The sequence below is a fragment of the Staurois parvus genome, unplaced genomic scaffold (genome assembly GCF_062004578.1).
Source record: "Staurois parvus isolate SC_StPar_1 unplaced genomic scaffold, SC_StPar_1.0 ptg001530l, whole genome shotgun sequence".
Classification (NCBI taxonomy): Eukaryota; Metazoa; Chordata; class Amphibia; order Anura; family Ranidae; genus Staurois; species Staurois parvus.
The window spans coordinates 174791-195643 of record NW_028319326.1 but is presented as its reverse complement, the minus strand read 5'-3'; the positions used below and the strand labels follow the sequence as shown (position 1 = coordinate 195643).

The following is a 20853-nucleotide window of genomic DNA, read 5'->3' as shown; positions in this document are numbered from 1 at the left end:
TATTCCAGAAACTGATATGGTATATGAAGGAGCGGATGCTGCTCAAACCCGATCCCCGGAGTCAAACAATGATGGCATGTTGTAGAAGGCATCAGCCGCTCCATCCACGCCCTTTGACGCGTTTTGTCTCGTCCATCGGGCTTGGTCGCAGATGACTCTGCGACCAAGCCCCGATAGGTGGGGTGAAATGAGTCAGTGACGGTGGCTGGAGTGGCGGCTGAGGCCATCTACAACATGCCATCATTGGTTAAAGCAGAGCTCCACCCAAAAGGGGAATTTCCGCTTTAAGCCCTTGTCCCCCGCTCCCCATTAAGGATTGGCACCTGTGGGGAGCGGGTACCCACTCCTACTTCTACTGCGATTGCCTAGGCAATCGGAAGCGGAAGTTGTCCTCCCTCCCTCCCCGTAGTCTTCTGGGACACGTGACAGGTCCCAGAAGACTACGGGGCCATTTACAAAGCGCAGAGCTTCTCACGCATGTGCAGTGGGCACCCGGCTGTGAAGCCGCAAGCTGTCACAGCCGGGTGCCCACACTGAAGATGCCGGCATCAGGGAGAGAAGACAGCTGGTGAAACCAGCCATGGTGAGGACACCACTGGACCGAGGGACAGGTAAGTGGCTGTATTTTAAAAGTTAGCAGCTAAAGTTTTTGTAGCTGCTAACTTTTTTTTTTTCTGGTGGAACTCCACTTTAACTCCAGGGATCTGTTTTGAGTGGCATCCGCTTCTTCATATACCTCAGCAGTAATTGCTTGTAAAAATTCCTTTAAAAACGCTTTGAAATTATCTTTTTCAATTCAAAGCAAGCTCCCCATCCATCCATGTCTCCATGTTTTATCTTGTTAAGAAATCACTTTGATAAACGCCCCCCTAGTATTTCCAGCCGAGGCCATCTTGAGTAAGGGCGGATGATTCATGTAACATTTACTTCCTGGAATCTATCTGCCCTGAGCTCAGGCATGCAGGCAGGAGGGCGTGCTTAGCTGAGAAAGCCCCTTCTTTCATGGAGACTCCTGGGATGTATACCATTATTTTGGCCTAAGCCAGAAACCAGGAAGCAACTGAAAAATTGGGTAAAAAAAAGTTTAAAACAAGTAAATATAATATAAATATAAAAAGTGCAGCGCTAAAAAATGACGCAAATAAATAAATGAAATAATGAACCAATGAGTGTACACGGTGCTCATGTATTGCACCAAATTGAACAGTCTTAATATGAGAAAACGTGCAGGCTTGACTCAGGAAGGTCAGCGATCTCAAGAGGTGACTTTCAATTTCATAGATATTATATGATCCTTGTGACGTGACATCTAGTTATGAAATACGCACTCACCAGAAGCACATAAAATATGTGCATTACACCATCAGACCTCCGCCAGGTCCCCTTTAAGCGGATTCAGACAGCTAACCAGGAGCAACAATCCCAGGTCCGGACACCAATCTCCCATGCAGCTCTCCCTCCTCTAGGGGTCTCCAAGAGTCATTGGCTGAAAGTCAAGCCATATATAAATTTTGAAATTTCTCTTGACCCATCTACATTCACCTTCCCTGAGCTTCCTTGCCACTCTGTGGAAGTAGAACAGTTCTACTTCCAGAGGAGGGAGAGCTGCATGGGAGATTGGTGTCCGGACCTGGGATCCTTGCTTATGAATATTAACCACTTGCCGTCCGCCTGCTGTTTATAAACGGCACAATGGTGGCACTCCAGGGGCGGGTTGCCATTCATAAACCGCACCCGCCATTTCTAGCTGTGCACGCTCCCTGGGAGCGCGCAGCACCGCGATCTGGTGCCGCTGTGTCCTCATTTTATCCGTTATCTTTTTAGTAAAAAAAAAAAACAAAAACAAATTAGTTTATAACCAAAAATTATAATTTAAAATTTTTTTTTTTTTTTACATACTGTCACCTTAGCAGTACAGTGTCACCATGCAAAAGCATTTTTTTTTTTATATTATTATTTTTTTGTTTTTTTTTACATACTGTCACCCTAGCAGTACAGTACAGTGTCACCATGGTGACATACTACTTGTGGGGGGTGATGAAGATTTTTTTTTTTACACTGATTGCTTTTACACCCATAAAGGCTGTAAAAACAATCATTTCTCCTTCTCTGTAGCTGCATTCTTGCAGCCATTGAGAACTACTGTGTGAACTGTGATTGGTCACAGCTTGTCACATGGTACAAGGCTGTTGTGAATAGCCCTGTTCCATGTGACCTCTGTGATCATTCACAGATTTCACACGTAGTAAGCAATGATGTCACAAGTGACATCTTGCTTACTACTCTGCATGTGATCACTGATTGGCTAACGAGTGATCACATGATCGGGACCTCACACAGAGGTCCCGTCCGACGATCGGTGTTCCACCGTGACTTAGATGACGTTCAGAGCACATTTTATGCCCAATTCATGCAAAACTCCACGTAATTCCAAGGGGTTCACATACACATTTTTTTGCAACTGTAAGTAAATATAATCTACCTCCTGCCTATGTACTAATGCTATTAGCATAAGGATTAAAAATAGTTCATGTTATTTGAGAGAATTGTGTTTTCCGTTTTAAATACTTAAAATGTACAATGATCCAAATGACTGTTTTTGCACTGACCAGTGCTTTGGACCCCTCTGATGGCAGTCATCTGACCAAATGCTGGAGCATCGATGGGGACATAAGTCAGTCCCAATCTGAGACTAATGCTGCAGGCAGCCTCTGAAGCCAGTCACTTGATTAAGTAGAACTAAAGGCAGACTTTTTTTTGGATAGAGTAAGGGAGGACTATTGCCCCTTTAGCACCCTCCTAGTTAGGCTGCTAGTTAGACTTGCCAAATATCGTTCTTTAGCTCTACTGTCATCAGTTGAGCAACTTGTGGGCTGTTCTGTGTCTTATTGGTTGCAGGCTTGACTGCTTCCCCTTGTTTTCTGGAGATTTTTGGAAAGTAGTGCTTGGAGAGTCAAATCTACATTATGAATGTTTATGTGGTCCCAGCCGGGGGCAGACTGACCATTTGGAAACTCGGGCACTGCCCGAGGGCCCGGGGTCAGTAGGGGGACCCCATGAGATGCCCCTGGTACCTTTTTCATAGGCTTTTTTGAGCCTGGGGGCCCCATGAGTTGTCAGTCTGCCCCTGGTCCCAGCCAATCCCTGGAGAAGGGTACCCAGATGGTGGCTAGAAGGGAGCATAAATAGAATGGGGCCTGGAACAGAGGGCTCTTGTCCAGGAGGAGGAGATCCCAGCCTTCTGGGCAGTCCAGCTGTGCTTCTTCTTCTGCTCATCGAGGTCCCAGTGGCGCTAGCTGGGGGCCTATTTGCTGAACTCTGCTGGAGCTGACTGAGGGATTTCTGCTTGGGGATCTGGTCTGAAGACGTCACAGCCAGGGGCGTACTTACCACAAGGCAAACAAGGCATTTGCCTAGGGCGGCATTTTTTAGGGGGGGCAGCACTGCCCCACGTAAGGAGGGACATGGGGACCAGGTGGGATCCGAGAGAGGCTGTGGGCTGCTTGATGGTGTATACAAAGCCCAACTGTCGCTCCTGGGGATGGCCAGAGCTGTGAAGGTGAGTGTATTTCTTTCTGTTGCCAAGGTGGATGTTAGTGGAAGGCTTTCTCTGGCAGGAGGGGATGTGGCAGGGGTGTTGTAGGTCACTGTCAGGCTCTCTCCATGGGGGGGGGGGGGTGTTTGGTGTTGGTTGGTGGCAGGCTCTCTCCGCCGGGGGGGCGTCCAATTTTTGTGTTGCCTAGGGCAGCACAAAACCTAAATGCACCACTGGTCACAGGAGATATGTCTGACAGATATTGGAAGGAGGCATCCAAGGTCATTAATGAGTACTGACCAGTGTGTGAGATCCCAGTGACTGTATGCCTGGCTGCTAATGCACCTCCTGGGGAAAGAAGCTTGGGACCAAATCAGGGGGTGCTTTAGTGGGTGAGCACTACACCCGCCATTTTTTTTGCCCTCTGTGTCCCATAGGGGGAATTTCCTTCCTGTCCCATAGCCAAAAAAAGGAAGTGAGAGGAAATCTAAAGTGAGGGGATCCCTGGTTGTCACTAGAACCATTATCCCCATTGGAAGATGTCCCCTCTATTACTGTTCACTCTCGGTGATAACTGAACAAGACAAACAGAGAGGGTGACTCTCCCTAATGAGGACATAATCCACAGTAAAAACCTGACAGGGGGTTAAATCCCTCTCCACTCCATCCAAACCTAAAGAAAAAAGTTTTGCCTTCAGTTACCTGAATTAAAGAGCTCCCCAGAGCACTGTTTTCCGCATAAAAGCTGATTTTTTCAGCATGCATATCAGAGAGCAGGACGGTCAGATTACAAATTCATTAATTGATGGGATTTATAGAAAAGCTCCTTAAAGTAATTGATTCACTTTAAAGCCACGAAAAAATGTTTTTGTTTAATAACTGGTCCAATTTTATTCCTTTCACAGTCCAGATGGAGTAGCAATAGTCACTACGACAATCCCACAGAAAATCACCAGCTGGTACAGTGATGCCTTCTGCATTTCATCTGAAAAAGGTCTAGGCTTGACCAATGAGCCGGCGATGACCACCACCTTTCAGGAATTCTTTGTGGAGATTTCTATCCCATCAGAGGTCATTAGAGGAGAACAGGTGATCACCAATATCGTGATCTCCAACTACATGGATAAAAGCGCACAGGTGAGTATTGTGGACCATAGGGGGGCAATTTTGATGTACAACCACCTCATATTTAGTCATCCTGGCTCTCCCACATACAGGGGCGGACTGACCATTTGGAAACTTTTATATATTTTTTTTTTGTTTTGTTTTTTACATACTGTCACCATGGTGACACTGTACTACTTGTGGCGGGTGATGAAGAATTTTTTTTTTTTTTTTACACTGATTGCTTTTACACCCATAAAGGCTGTACAATCATTTCTCCTTCTCTCTGGCTGCATTCTTGCAGCCATTGAGAACTACTGTGTGAGCTGTGATTGGTCACAGCTTGTCACATGGTACAAGGCTGTTGTGGGTAGCCTTGTACCATGTGACCTCTGTTAGTTTTTATTTACACTTGTATTTGAGGGACATTAAAAATATGTGGCTGAGCCCAGGGGCGGACTGACCATTTGGAAACTAGGGCACTGCCCGAGGGCCCAGGGTCAGTAGGGGGCCCCATGAGATGCCCCTGGTACCTTTTTCATAGGCTTTTTTGAGTTTGGGCAAGGACACAGGGGCCCCATGATCCCCTTTTGCCCAGGATCCCCATGAGTTGTCAGTCCGCCCCTGGCTGAGCCACACTTTTACTGTCCCCCGACCAATCCCCAGTATGCTGCAAAGGCACTGTCACCGTAGTATGGCAATAGCGGTGGGGTGTTGTGTAAAACCCTCTGCTGCCATACACCCGTTCATTGGTCTCCCCTTCTTGTTAATGATCTGGTAGCAATGTCTAATACGCCACTTTTCGGTCTTGGTGTCACTGTCCCCAGATTGGATGATGTTAGCTGGAGATGAAGCCATCTCCTGCAAACTTCTGCCAATCTGTGAAGAAGAGGTAGCCAGCCAATGAGGTGCCGCGCAAGGCGTGCTGCGAGCAATATTGCTTCCTCCCAGCTCCCCAGTCAGCTCTCCACATGAAGCTAACCTAGGCAAAGATTAGTTCTGTGTTTTAAGTTTTATTTGCAGTTTTATTTTTTTGAAAGGGGAAGGGGGGGTACAAGTAGCTGATCTTGCCTAGGCTGCAAAATAGCCTAGCACCCGGCCCTGGGTATAGACTGAGTAAATGGTGCAGTCTGAGACTGGGGATGTTCGAGGAATGCTTGGAGACTAAGGACAAGTTATAAGAGACAGTCTTAGTCTGGGGATGTTACAGGGATGATAGGAGGCTGAAGACAAGTTATAGGAGACAGTCAGAAAATGGGGACGTTGCAAGAATAGTTGGAAACTGAGGACAAGTTACAGGAGATGGTACAGGACTCGGGATCCTAGAAAAACGGTCAGAGACTGAGGACAAGTTATAGGAGACAGTCCAGGACTCAGGACCTTAGAAGAACGGTCAGAGACTGAGGATAAGTTATAGGAGACAGTTCAGAACTTGAGACCTTACAAGAACGGTTGGAGACTGAGAACATTTTACAGAAGACAGTCAGACTGGGGACAAATTACAGAAGACAGTCCAATACTTGGGACCTTACAAGAATAGTTGGAGATTCAGGACAAGCTCCAAAAGACAGTCCAAGATGTGGGATGTTACAGGAATGGTTGGAGACTGAGGACAAGTTACAGGAGACAGTCCAAGACTTGGGACCTTACAAGAACGGTTGGAGACTGAGGACAAGTTACAGAAGGCAGTCAGACTGGGGACAAGTTACAGAAGATAGTCCAAGACTTGGGACCTTACAAGAATGATTGGAGACTCAGGGCAAGTTATAGGAGACAGTCCAGGACTTGGGACCTTAGAAGAATGGTCAGAGACTGAGGACAAGTTATAGGAGACAGTCCAGGACTCGGGACCTTGAAAAAATGGTTGGAGATTCAGGACAAATTACAGGAGGCAATCAGACTGGGGACAAGTTACAGAAGACAGTTCAAGACTTGGAACCTTACCAGAATGATTGGAGACTCAGGGCAAGTTACAGGAGACAGTCAGAGACTAAAGACATTACAAGAACAGTTGGAGTCTGGGGATGTTACAGGATGGTAGGAGACTGAAGACAAGTAATAGGAGACAGTCAGAAAATGGGGACGTTACAAGAATAGTTGGAAACTGAGGACAAGTTATAGGAGACAGTCCAGGACTCGGGACCTTACAAGAATGGTTGGAGACTGAGAACATTTTACAGAAGACAGTCAGACTGGGGACAAGTTACAGAAGACAGTTCAAGACTTGGGACCTTACAAGAATGGTTGGAGATTCAGGACAAGCTCCAAAAGACAATCCAAGACGTGGGATGTTACAGAAATGGTTGGAGACTGAGGACAATTTATAGGAGACAGTCCAGGACTTGGGACCTTACAAGAACGGTTGGAGACTGAGGACAAGTTACAGGAGGCAGTCAGACTGGGGACAAGTTACAGAAGACAGTCCAAGACTTGTGACCTTACAAGAATGGTTGGAGATTCAGGACAAGCTCCAAAAGACAATCCAAGACGTGGGATGTTACAGAAATGGTTGGAGACTGAGGACAATTTATAGGAGACAGTCCAGGACTTGGGACCTTACAAGAACGGTTGGAGACTGAGGACAAGTTACAGGAGGCAGTCAGACTGGGGACAAGTTACAGAAGACAGTCCAAGACTTGTGACCTTACAAGAATGGTTGGAGATTCAGGACAAGTTACAGGAGGCAGTCAGACTGGGGATAAGTTACAGAAGACAGTCCAAGACTTGGGACCTTACAAGAATGATTGGAGACTCAGGGGAAGTTACAGTAGACAGTCAGAGACTGGAGACGTTACAAGAACAGTTGGAGACTGGGGACAAGTTACAGAAGACAGTCAGACTTGGGGCAAGTTACAGGAGACAGTCAGAGACTGGAGACATTACAAGAGACAGTCTTAGTCTGGGGATGTTACAGGGATGGTAGGAGACTGAAGACAAGTTATAGGAGACAGTCAGAAAATGAGGACGTTACAAGAATAGTTGGAGACTGAGGACAAGTTACAGGAGACAGTCCAGGACTTGGGACCTTAGAAGAATGGTCGGAGACTGAGGACACGTTATAGGAGATAGTCCAGGACTCGGGACGTTACAAGAACGGTTGGAGCCTGAGAACATTTTACAGAAGACAGTTAGACTGGGGACAAGTTACAGAAGACAGTCTAAGACTTGAGACCTTACAAGAATGATTGGAGACTCAGGGCAAGTTACAGAAGACAGTCAGAGACTGGAGACCTTACAAGAACAGTTGGAGACTGGGGACAAGTTAAAGAAGACAGTCAGAGACTGGAGACCTTACAAGAGTGGTTGGAGACTTAGGACAAGTTAAAGAAGACAGTCCAAGACGCAAGATGTTACAGGAATAGTTTGAGACTGGGGACAAGTTATAGGAGGCAGTCCAAGACCTGGGACATTACAAGAATGGTGGGAGACTAAGGACAAGTTACAGGAGACACTCAGACTGGGGACAAGTTACAGAACACAGTCCAAGATTTGGGGCCTTTTAAGAAAGGAGACTCATGACAAGTTATAAGAGACAGTTCGAGACTGAGGATGTTACAGGAATGGTTGGAGACTGGGGACAAGTTACAGGAGATTATTATTTATTTCAGGTACTTATATAGCGCCATCAATTTACGCAGCACTTTACATATATATTGTACATTCACATCAGTCCCTAATCCTCAAGGGGTGTACAATCTAAGGTCCCTAACTCACATTCATACATACACATATTAGGGCCAGTTTAGACAGGATCCAATTAACCTACCAGCATGTCTTTGGAGTGTGGGAGGAAACCGGAGTACCCGGAGGAAACCCACACAGGCACAGGGAGAATATGCAAACTCCAGGAAGTGGTGCCGTGGCTGGGATTATGAACCAATGAGCCTAGTACTGCCAGGCAGAAGTGCTAACCATTTAGCCACTGTGCTGAGATAGTCACAAATTGAAAAGTTCACAGAAAATGTCAGAGAATGGGCACACGTGGCAGGTGACGGCTAAAGATCACTGTTATTACAACCCGTTTGTAAAGCAATTTTTCCACCTTAGTGCTCCCTACAGTCCAGTTAAAAATAATTGGCACCACATTTGATTTTCTTCTGAAAAACAAATGCATCAATAGAAAAAAAGTAAATGGACAACACCCAAGGGTCACGCATTGAATAGCAAAGGACCACACACTGAGTGCCAAAGGGCCATGGGTTGGGCCCCAGGGAGGTAGAGGAACTCCTATCAAATCTTTCTTATCCAAAACAGAAAGCAAGTCCAGATTACAAATCAACTTTATTTCTGTCCACAGGTTGAATACTTTGTGGATGAATCTGCAGACTATCAGGTGACCCATTTGGATAACAATGGACCGCAATGCGTTGGCAGCCAGAAGAGAGCCTTCTGGAAAGTAGCACTCACATTTCTAACAATAGGTAAGGATCCTCAACCTGATTTTTATTCCATTCTAATGGAGCAACTAGGAATACTAATTCTAGCAGCAGTGACTCTGTATGAGGCTTGTGAGTTTGCTTCCATCTGATCATTCTCACACAGGAGTTTTGCTTCAAATTAAATTCCCTTTAAAGTGTACCTGTCATTTTGTAGCAAATATTGGGGTCATTTACTAAAATTGGTGCAGCTCTGATTAGAAACCAATCAGCTTCCAGGTTTTATTGCCAAAGCTTAAAGGAGAAGTACAGCCAAAGCTCTTTTGGCTGTACTTCCCCTGTGGATCGGCTGACGTCACTCAGCTGGTCCAGGCTGGGGAAAGATGTCAGCTTCAGAGTCCCCAGAGTCTGGAGCGGCACCTGGCTCACTCTCTCAGCGAGTCGCTGAGAGCCTGAGCCAGCTGCTCCCTCCCCCACCACAGCCCAGCGCTTCAGTGAGTGCTGGAGGGGGCAGAGCAGAGAGCGGTGACTGACAGTCACCGCTCTCTGCTCAGAGCAGCTGTGAGAACTCAGTGATCTGCAGTCATGTGCAGGGGCGGACTGACCATTTGGAAACTCAGGCACTGCCCGAGGGCCCAGGGTCAGTAGGGGGCCCCATGAGATGCCCCTGGTACTTTTTTCATAGGCTTTTTTAAGTTTTGGCAAGGACACAGGGGCCCCATGATCCCCTATTGCCCAGGGGCCCCATGAGTTGTCAGTCCGCCCCTGGTAATGTGATTGCTGAGTTCTCACCCTTAGAGCCAGCGGGGGACAGATGCAGCAACAGACTGATGCTGCATCCACCTAGGTACCGTATTTTCCGGCATATAAGACGACTTTTTACCCCTTGAAAATCTTCTCAAAAGTCGGGGGTCGTCTTATACGCCAGTAACGGCATGCTGACACTTTTTAGGGGGGCGGCGCGGTGCCGCCGCCGCCCCCGCCCCTTCCAACAGAAGTGAAACTAAGTACAGGGGTGGGCAGGGGTTGCTGTCTCTTACCTGGCTCCGGTCCCACGACGATCCGGTCTAGGAAGCGCGGCTCCTCCTTCCTCCCTTCGTCCACTGGATGTTCGCGTGGCTGCTCGGCTCCGCCTCCTCACCGGTGATTGGCCGCCAGAACTGTAGCTCAGGAAAGGCACACAGGCGGCCAATCACCGGCGAGGAGGCGGAGCTGAGCGGCCCCGCGAAAATCGAGTGGAGATGCAGGTAAGTGTGCCGTGCTTAGGTGCTGGAACCGTACTGGAACAGGGGTCAGCAAGTGTCAGTGGGAGGAATAGTGCCCCATCATTGGTGTCACTGATACCAATGATGGGGCATTATTCCTCCCACTGACACCAACGATGGGGCACTTTTCCTCCCCCCCCACTGACACCAACGATTGGGCACTATTACTCCCCCCCACTGACACCAATGATGGGGCACTATTCCACCCCCCACTGACACCAATGATGGGGCACTATTCTACCCCCACTGACACCAATGATGGGATACTATTCCTCCCCCCCCACATACACCAACGATGGGGCACTATTCCTCCCCCCCCCCCACTGACACCAATGATGGGATACTATTCCTCCCACTGACACCAAAGATGGGGCACTATTCCACTGACACCAATGATGGGGTGCTATTCCCCCCAATGATACTAATGATGGGGCACTATTCCTGCCACTGATACCAATGATGGGACACTATTCCTTCCACTGACACCAATGATGGGGCACTATTCCTGCCACTGATACCAATGATGGGGCACTATTCCTCCCACTGACACCAATGATGGGGCACGATTCCTCCCACTGATACCAATGATGGGGCACTATTCCTCCCACTGTTACCAATGATGGGGCACTATTCCTCCCACTGACACCAATGATGGGGCACGATTCTTCCCACTAATACCAATGATGGGACACTATTCCTCCCACTAATAACAATGATGGGACACTATTCCTCCCACTGACACCAATGATGGGGTACGATTCTTCCCACTGGTGTGCACTGGAAGAGGGGTAGTCTTATACGGCGAGTATAGCCCAAACACTACATTTTAAACAGGAAAAGTAGGGGGTCGTCTTATACGCCGGAAAATACGGTAAGTATAAATGGGGAAAAAAAAAAAAGCCATATTTCTGTTTTATCTGACCAAGCTGAAGTTAGAAGCTGATTGGTTACCATGTACAGCTGCACCAGATTCTGAGTGCTCCAGTTTTAGTAAATCTCCTCACTTATAGACCTCGGGACCCTCCATAAAAAGTACTTATTTCACATGTCTATTGCTGTCACAAGGGATGTTCACATTCCTTGTGACCAGGGGTGGACACTCGGGCACTGCCCAAGGGCTCGGGATCAGTAGGGGGCCCCATGAGATGCCCCTGATACCTTTTTCATAGGCTTTTTTGAGTTTTTGCAAGGACACAGGGGCCCCATGATCCCCTATTGCCCGGGGGCCCCATGGGTTGTCAGTCCACCCCTGGCTTGTGACGGTAATAAAAGTAAAAAAAAAATGTAAAGTGACAGTGTAAAAAAAAAAAATCAAAGTGCCCCATCCCAACTGGCTTGCGAGCAAGGGCAAACGCACGCAAACAGCGATCGTCCCACACATGTGACGTATTGCCTCGAACCTCAGATCATGGGCAGTCGTTCTACCAGCAGAACTCCTCTTTAAATCTAAAGTGGTAACCTGTAACCCCTGGGGAGGGGCACTGACGTCACCATGTACCCGGACTCCTATGCAGGGCGAGTGCATATAACAACTGTTGGAGGGAAGACCTTACCCAGGATCCATTTACAGCAGAATAGTAGGAGCAAAGAGGAGAACCATTCAGTTTGCTACTTATAGAAGAACACACCAAGTAACTCATTTTATTTTGAACATTTTTATCCGGAATTATGTGAACAGTTAATTTGCAGTGAATAGTCCCACTCTGATGGGACCTAACTTATGATTGGATCTTCAACTATATTGGACATTTATGAATGATTAATTTTAAGTATATATATATATTTATTTATCAATTTTAATTATATACATTTTTATATTTTCGATTATTTTATTCATATAATTTGGATATTTTTTTTTTCTCTTTTTTTTTTTCCCTACAATTGATGTATTATATATCTCTATAATAATGAGTTGCACATTTTATATTTTGATAAATTAAGTTGTTTTTTTTTTTCCCTACAATTGATGTATTATATATCTCTATAATAATGAGTTGCACATTTTATATTTTGATAAATTAAGGGCAATTATTTATTATTTAATAACTGAATTAATATTCTAAAAATTGATTTTACTTATTTATTCACGGGTAAATATAAGGGCGCGGCACCATTTTTACTTTTAACCTGTAAAGTGTCGCCTATGAATAGTAAAATTGACGCCGTTGGTCGCCACTGTATTTTTGAAGCATGACATGTTTGGAAGCTATTTACGCAAGGTAACATCATCCTTCATATTTTACAAAAAATTGGGTTATATATTGTGTTTTTTGCAAGAAAATTTTGAATAACCACTGTGCAAATACCGCGTGACATAAAAAAAAAACAGCAAAAACCACCAATTTATTCTCTGGGGTCTCTGCTTCAAAAAATATACAATGTTTGGGGGTCCAATGACATTTTCTAGCAAAAAATACTGATTTTAAAATGTAAACAAAAAGTACTAGAAATGGCTTGGGGCTGATGTGGTTAGAGGAGAAAAATTCAAAGAAAAGTGTGTATAAAAAAAATTTAAATAAAGGAATTGATCTAGGCAAGGGTCAGGGTTTGGGTTAATGTCAGGGTCAAAAGTCAAGGCCAGAATCAGTGTATTTTAGGTAGGAATTTTTTTTTTTAATCAGTATCAATGTTTTTATCCTGAAAAAAAAACAGTATAATTCATCTGGATGCAAGACCTTTCTTGGGTCCGCACTAGAATCGGATCGCATGGGTATTCACACCTGTGCAATCCGATTCTGCACATCGCATGCGTTTTGCGGACCGCTTTCGGGGTGTTGTTAACTTAACATACACCCCCGCAGTGGTTTGCATGAATGGGGTGCGATTCTGATGCGGTGCAGAATTTGCACAGAAAACGCTACAAATTCCGGACCGCATCAGTGTGAACCCGGGCTAAATGCACACTATTTATGTCCAGGGTTGGTTGGCAGCTCTACTCATTTGTAACCACATGCAAACCATGATGGCATCGGCCGAGTACAAATCTGACAGCTACTGCTCTTCTTGCACTCAGTGGGGTTGGATCTACTAAAACTGCAGGGTGCAAAATCTGGTGCAGTTCTGCAGAGAAACCAATCAGCTTCCAGGTTTTATCGTGAAAGCCTAATTGAACAAGATGAAGTTAGAGACTGATTGGCTCCCATGCACAGCTGCACCAGATTTTGCACTCTCCAGTTTTAGTAAATCAACCCCAGTGTGTGCAGGCAGTATTTATAAGTGGCGGCAAGGATCTACTCTGGCTATTTGAATGTAGTCTTGCAGCTACTCCCAGTCATTGCAGGGTCGCAATTCTTATAGCCTGCAATGACTGCGCACAGCTGTAGTGCTGCTCCTGGGAGTGAAGCCATACTTAACCATTAGCCACCCGGCCAATGGCCGAATGGCGTCGTGCAAAATTCATTATCGTTCCGGGTGGACACCATATGGCATCTTCCTGGGCATGCGCAGTTTGCACGCCTGCAGAGCCGCGCAGCGGCGCGATCTGTTACCATCCGTGTACCTCGGACACAGCCGATGACAGATCGGAGTACCGGCCCCGTTGGCGATACCATGTGACCTGCTGTGACCAATCACAGCAGGTCACATGACAGTTGTATACAATGGATGGCTTCATTCATGCCATCCATTGTATACTAGTGTGTGTAGCTGTGAATGGTCACAGAGATCACATGCACAAGCTGGGCTAATCACAGCCCAGCTGTGTCGTGAGATTAGCTGTTGCCAAATCACAGCTAAGCACAAACAAAAAAAAAAACCCTGAATGAGTCGATGTCATGACTAATGCACCATAGATAGGCTTGTCCACTCCTACTTCCACCATTACCGATCCATACCACTCCCCACCCCTTAACCAATTAAACTTTACAAACAACATGACACCATTTGGAGTAAAATGGCCAACATGGCCTTTTATTAACAACTCACATTTTAAATACATCAACCGTTCCTTATAACGGAAACCAAAGAAGTGTTGTTGGTCTTTGAAGACACCCCCAAACGATCCAAAATGCACCTGCGGACAACCATATACACTAGGCCTCCAGCCGCAACCAACCAGCTCAGAGACAACCATACCGTCCGCAGTGCAGCACCACCACCTTCCAGTTAAACCTTGGTTAACTGGGAATGTTCCCGGGCATCCCATACCACCAATGGGTTCCACACCATTGTATTACCTTCCAAGATGAGAACCGCCTCCAAAGACCAACAACCGCCCATGAACCAACATAACACCCCCGTTTTTTGTTTTTTTTATTTCCTTCTTTCCTTCCCCCGGGAGGAACCCGATACCCAACAAAACAGGGAGGGCGGGAGGGAAGCTCTGATCCTTCCTCACGTCCAGCTCCACTGACGCCCCCTCCACAGAACCCCCCACCCTAAGGTGCCACAGACCCCTCCTAAACTCCACCTCTGCCAACCAGATAACCCCACAATCAAATCCCAACCCCCTGAAGCTAACTTTAACCCTTTCCGTTCCCCTTCACCACTCTGGGCCTAGTCATGCATGCCCTGCGCTATTTTCATTCTTTCTTATCCGCTACGGGCATTTCTTTCAGGTAAATGCTTGCTTATAGCACAGTCATTCTTTGCTATAAGCAAATTGTGTAAAAAAAAAAAAAATACTGATCACTTCCCAAAGTAGTACAATGTTATTATGGTAACATTGTACTACTTTGGTCATAGTGAAATATGAAAAAGAAATCGTAAAAAAAGAAAAAAAATTTACTAAAAATTTTAAATAATAAAAAAAACAATTATATATATTTTTTTTCATACTCTCACCAGTCAGTGTCCCTGATCACCGCCATGCCAGTTATATGATGACGCTGTACTGCACTGGTGACATTATGTAAAAAAAAATAGTGAAAATAATTTTTTTAATTTTCCAAAAAATTATGACAAAAAAAATACAACTTAAAAAAACTCGCCATGCCTCTTATGAAGTACGTCGGACTGTCTACTCTGCAAAAAGGGGTCATTTGGGGAATATCTGTACTATCCTGACATTTGGGGGATATCTGTACTGTCCTGACATTTGGGGGATATCTGTCCTGTCCTGACATTTGGGGGATATCTGTACTGTCCTGACATTTGGGGGATATCTGTACTGTCCTGACATTTGGGGGATATCTGTCCTGTTCTGACATTTGGGGGGATATCTGTACTGTCCTGACATTTGGGGGATATCTGTACTGTTCTGACATTTGGGGGATATCTGTACTGTCCTGACATTTGGGGGATATCTGTACTGTCCTGACATTTGGGGGATATCTGTCCTGTCCTGACATTGGGGGGATATCTGTACTGTCCTGACATTTGGGGGATATCTGTCCTGTTCTGACATTTGGGGGATATCTGTACTGTCCTGACATTTGGGGGGATATCTGTACTGTTCTGACATTTGGGGGGATATCTGTACTCTCCTGACATTTGGGGGATATCTGTACTGTTCTGACATTCTTGGACCTCAAGAAATTAGATTGGTTGTCAGTACTTCAGGATTGATCAATATTCAGATCTATCCCATAGTTTGTGAACTCTATAACTTTCCTACAAACTAAATAATACATCCTAATTTGGGTTATTTTCACCAAAGACATGTAGCAGAATACATCTCGGCCTAAATTTATGAAGAACAATTATTTATTTGCAAACGTTTATAGCAGAAACAAAGAAAAGCGTGTTTTTTTAAAAAAAATTTTTGGCCTTTTTTTGTTAATTTAGCAAAAAATAAAAACCCCAGCGGTGATTAAATACCACCAAAAGAAAGCTCTAGTTGTGTGAAGAAAATGATAAAATTTTAGTTTGGGTACAATGTTGTATGACCGCGCAATTGTCATTCAAAGTGTGAGAGCGCTGAAACCTGAAAAATGGCCTGGGCAGGAAGGGGGAAAAGTGCCTGGTATGGAAACGGTTTCTGGGTTAGGGAGAAGAGTATGCAGCAACCTGGTCAACCTTTGGGCTATGTTCACACCACTGCAGGTTGCGTTTGAGCCGTTTCTGCATTACGTTTTGCGTTTTTTCACCTTCGTTTTTGATGCGTTTTTAATTTTTAAAATTTTTTTTTTATTTTTCTTGTTGCTAGGCAGATTTAGAATGCAAAATGCATAAAAAACGCATACAACAGTGGCAAAAACCACATAAAAAATGCACTACATGCTTTTCTGCAGTGTTTCCATTGAAGTCTATAGAACCAAAAACGCAACTTTTTGCGTTAAAAAAAAAGTCCTTGACCCTTTCCAAAAAATGCACCGGGGTGAAAACGCTGAGATGTGAACGTGCCCCATAGCTCCAAGGATCAGGACCCTCCTATCCCTCTTGTATTGAACTGTATTGTTGCTGTATTGTCTCCCTTTATATTGTACAGCGCTGAGCAAACTGTTGGCGCCATAAATCCTGTATAATAATAATAGGAAATCATGTTAAATGGACTGTACTGCGTTTCTGCAAAACGCTGCAGAAAACGCTTAGGTGTGAACAGGGGCGGACTGACAACTGATGGGGCCCCAGGGCAATAGGGGATCATGGGGCCCCTGTGTCCTTGCCCAAACTCAAAAAAGTCTATGAAAAAGGTACCAGGGGCATCTCATGGGGCCCCCTACTGACCCCGGGCCCTCGGGCAGTGCCCAAGTTTCCAAATGGTCAGTCCGCCCCTGGGTGTGAACCAAGGGTCATGGTTGATGAGCAACTGTGTGTGAAGTGAAAAGCAGAATGAGCAGGGCTTTTTTTCAGTGGGAACGCAATTTCGGCACCTCCAGCACTGAATATATGCTGGGTGCTGGGCTGTGCTGGAGGGTCTATTTATGCTGGCTGCTGGGGGATCTATTATCACTGGTGGGGATCTATTTTTGCATGGAGGTCTTTTTTTGCCGTGAAGGCCTACTGTTGCTTTTGGGGGATCTATTGTTGCTGAGGAGGCGGGTCTTACCGTGCTGGGGGGTAATTTGTTGCTGGGAGGGATCTACTGCTGAGGGAGGGATCCATAACATAGTTACATAGTTAGTCTGGCTGAAAAAAGACAAAAGTCCATCCAGTTCAACCATTAAAAAAACAAAAGTTATAATCCTACACCCACAGTTGATCCAGAGGAAGGCAAATAAACCCAGCAAATCATGATCCAATTTGCTCCTGCAGGGGAAAAAAATTCCTTCCTGATCCCCCGAGAGGCAATCGGATATTCCCTGGATCAACTTTCCCTATAAATGTTATATCCAGTTATATTCTGTGTATCCATTGTTCCTTGCTGCTGGAATATCTGTTGATACTGGCTGCTGGAAGTCTAATGTTTTTGAGGTAACCCTACTGTTGCTAGGGTGATATTTTGTTGTGGTGGGTCCATTGTTGCTGGGGGAGGGTCTATTGTTGTGTGGGGGATCTATTTTTTCCGGGGGAGTGTCTGTTGTTACTGTGGAGGGGGGTTGTTACTTGGGAATCTATTATTCCTGGTGGGTCTTTTGTTGCTGACTGCAGGGGATCTATTTGACTGTTTTTCTTGCTATCATTAACACATTTCATGCAAATTACTTTGAACCACAAAATGATACTTTGTTTTGCATTCTCTAAAAGGGGTAGTACTGGGAGGTGGGTAGGGGGTGGGAACAAGGGAGGGTACTCGGAGGTGGGTAGGGGGTGGAACCAAGGGAGGATACTCGGAGGTGGGTAGGGGGTGGAACCAAGGGAGGGTACTTGGAGGTGGGTAGGGGGTGGAACCAAGGGAGGTTATTTGGAGGTGGGTAGGGGGTGGAACCAAGGGAGGGTACTCGGAGGTGGGTAGGGGGTGGAACCAAGGGAGGATACTCAGAGGTGGGTAGGGGGTGGAACCAAGAGAGGAAAATTGGAGGTGGGTAGGGGGTGGAAACAAGGGAGGGTATTCAGGTGGGTAGGGGGTGGAAACAAGAGAGGGTACTCGGAGGGTGGTAGGGGGTGGAACCAAGGGAGGGTACTTGGAGGTGGGTAGAGGGTGGAACCAAGGGAGGGTACTCAGGTGGGTAGGGGGTGGAAACAAGAGAGGGTACTCGGAGGGTGGTAGGGGGTGGAACCAAGGGAGGGTACTTGGAGGTGGGTAGAGGGTGGAACCAAGGGAGGGTACTCGGAGGTGGGTAGGGGGCAGAGTCAAGGGATGTCTAAGAAGGAGGAAGTCTCTGCACATATTCTCTGAGAAAAAAAGCCCTGAGAATGAGTAGCAACCATTTTGGCAGTAGACCTTGGTAGTGAGGGAACGGGTAGTACCCCATTTAGGAGCCTTCTGCGGTACTGGGCCTGCCTAGCGACCAAGCCTGGAGCCATGAGATGCAAGACTTTTGCAGACGTGAAGCATAGTGGCTTCCCTGTGTACCCCGAGGAACATGTAAAATGAAGATGTGAGAGTTAGGTACATAATTGTTACTTTCTCAAATGCTATGGAATCCATTGTCAGGGCAGGTAGGAACAGACCTAGCCAACTACTGAAGAAGGGACATGGTCCTTTGAAGTGTGTATGGGAACTAATTAGCCTCCATTCTGGAAAATCTTAAATGCCCACATAATGTAAGAGACATTAGAAGTATAATGGCTTGCTGTGTGTGCAGTGGCCTCTAGGGCAGCGATGTGACTCCCCACCTCCTTACAAGAGTTCAGGGGTGTGGGAATGCTGGAGACCCGGGCTGCTTCCTTGTGTGTGAGAGCAGAGCTCCGACTCCCCTATGGGCTGCCAGTGCATAGTATGTGAGCCTCTGCTCCAGCACGTAGCAGTGTGAAAAATATAAAAGAGCCCGTTATGTATATATGAATCCAACCACATTACAATAATTCATAAAGAAGGTTCAACAGATACATATATTCTGCTTTAACATCAGTTTACATTCCAAATTGTCAATTGTGGCAAATGACTCAACAGTGACATTCACTTCTTTATGTCTTCTAAAGGCAAACCAACCATCGGAATTACAGGGAGAACAACAAAGATCTCTGATACATGCGATGGACCCAACGATGACACTGAGCCGTCTCACTCAGACAAAATCATAGTGCCCGTCAATTCGAGGGTAAGAAGATATGGACTGAATTCACTAAGATATAGTACATGTGTTATGTGCGAAAACAGGTGGCGCACACACCTAGTGCATTATCCAAGGTGTATTGTAGGAGTGAAAGTGTTGAGGCATCACCAGCAAGGCTCCTACTTTCCATTCATCATACATCAGCATCAGAGGTTGGTCATCAGCTCTGAGGAAAGGGATTCATCCCCGAAACGCGTCAACCAGTTGACCGCACTGACAGTGAGAACACCTTGCCTGCCGTTGTGGCCTTCGTCATTTTTCTATGCTTTTTAGATACATGCTTCGTCTGTGAGTAGGTTTTTATTATTCTTTCACTCCTACAATAAACCTCGGATAATGCACTATTATTATTATTATTATTATACAGTATTTATAAAGCGCCGATAGTTCGCTCAGCACTGTACATTACAAAGGGGGACAGAACATGTGACAGAACAATACCAATACAATGCAAAACATGAGGGGATTGAGGGCCCTGCTCTTTGGAGCTTACAATCTAGGAGGGAGGGGATGGTGGTACAGGAGGAGACAGCTGTGGGGGATGGAGTGGTAGGAAGAGTGGAGGAGGTCGGCAAGTTAGCAGGGGGTGGGGTAGGCTTCCCTGAAGAGATGGGTTTTCAGGGTGCGCCTAAAGGAGAGGAGAGTAGGTGATAATCTGATGGGTTGGGGCAGGGAGTTCCAGAGGATGGGTGACACCCTGGAGAAGTCCTGGAGGCGGGCATGGGAGGAGGAGACCAGGGAACTAGAGAGAAGGAGGTCTTGTGAGGAGCGGAGTGTGCATGCTGGGTGGTGTGTGTGTGCCACCTGTTTTCTCTCTATCCAGTGGCTGATTTCCCCGTCTGAGGAGGGCTACACCCCTGAAGCATTTCCTTTGGTTGTCTCTGTCCTGGTACCCTTGGCTTCCCTTTGGCTGTGCATATCCTGAGGCGCTGGAGAGTACATACGATGTGTCATAAAGGTGTTCAGCCATGTTACTTGATTATAGTCAGGCCAATAAGTACAGATAAAAAGGTACAATGTACTCCAGGTCACAGTGCCATATACTCATACGTCATCTGTTATGTCCATTACTACTTGTTCCCCTGTATTTGACAGCACAGGACACTTTTAGTTTGGGATTTTATAGTCTCTCAACTCATTTTACTCTAATTAAATGGACTTTGTTGTATTATTTTGCATTTATTCCTGTGAACAGTCAGTGATTAGGTTTCTCATTCTTGTTCATCTTCAGCACTCTGATAACTTAGTTGTCTTTGTAACAGCAGCATACCTAGGATTTCTGGTACCAGGGGCTGATAATTTTTTTTTGACACCCCCCTTTGCCCCGCCAGCACCCACATGGTCCAAAATGCAATGTAATAAAGCAGCGTGCATAGCATTCTGCGCCTAATTGTGGGTGCGCTTAAATTGCGTTAATAGTGGGAGGAGCTTAAAAGGCATGGCTAAATAAAATCTAAAAAGATCGACAAGGAGCGCCTTTTGAACAGTCATAAAAATGTCATAAACAGAGCCCAAAAAATGATGAATTTGTGCAA

The 20853-nt window shown here is 45.8% G+C and overlaps 1 protein-coding gene across 2 annotated transcripts in view; it reads left to right on the top strand.

Moving 5' to 3' along the window:
• Positions 1-20853, top strand: part of LOC149435357 (ovostatin-like) — a 172235-nt gene that overhangs the window by 89582 nt on the left and 61800 nt on the right. For both annotated transcript variants that reach the window (XM_089662736.1, XM_089662735.1), the window contains 3 exons: positions 4441-4672; positions 8937-9060; positions 19185-19303. In XM_089662736.1, coding sequence (XP_089518862.1) covers positions 4441-4672; positions 8937-9060; positions 19185-19303 — 475 coding nt within the window. The remainder of the gene's footprint in view (positions 1-4440; positions 4673-8936; positions 9061-19184; positions 19304-20853) is intronic.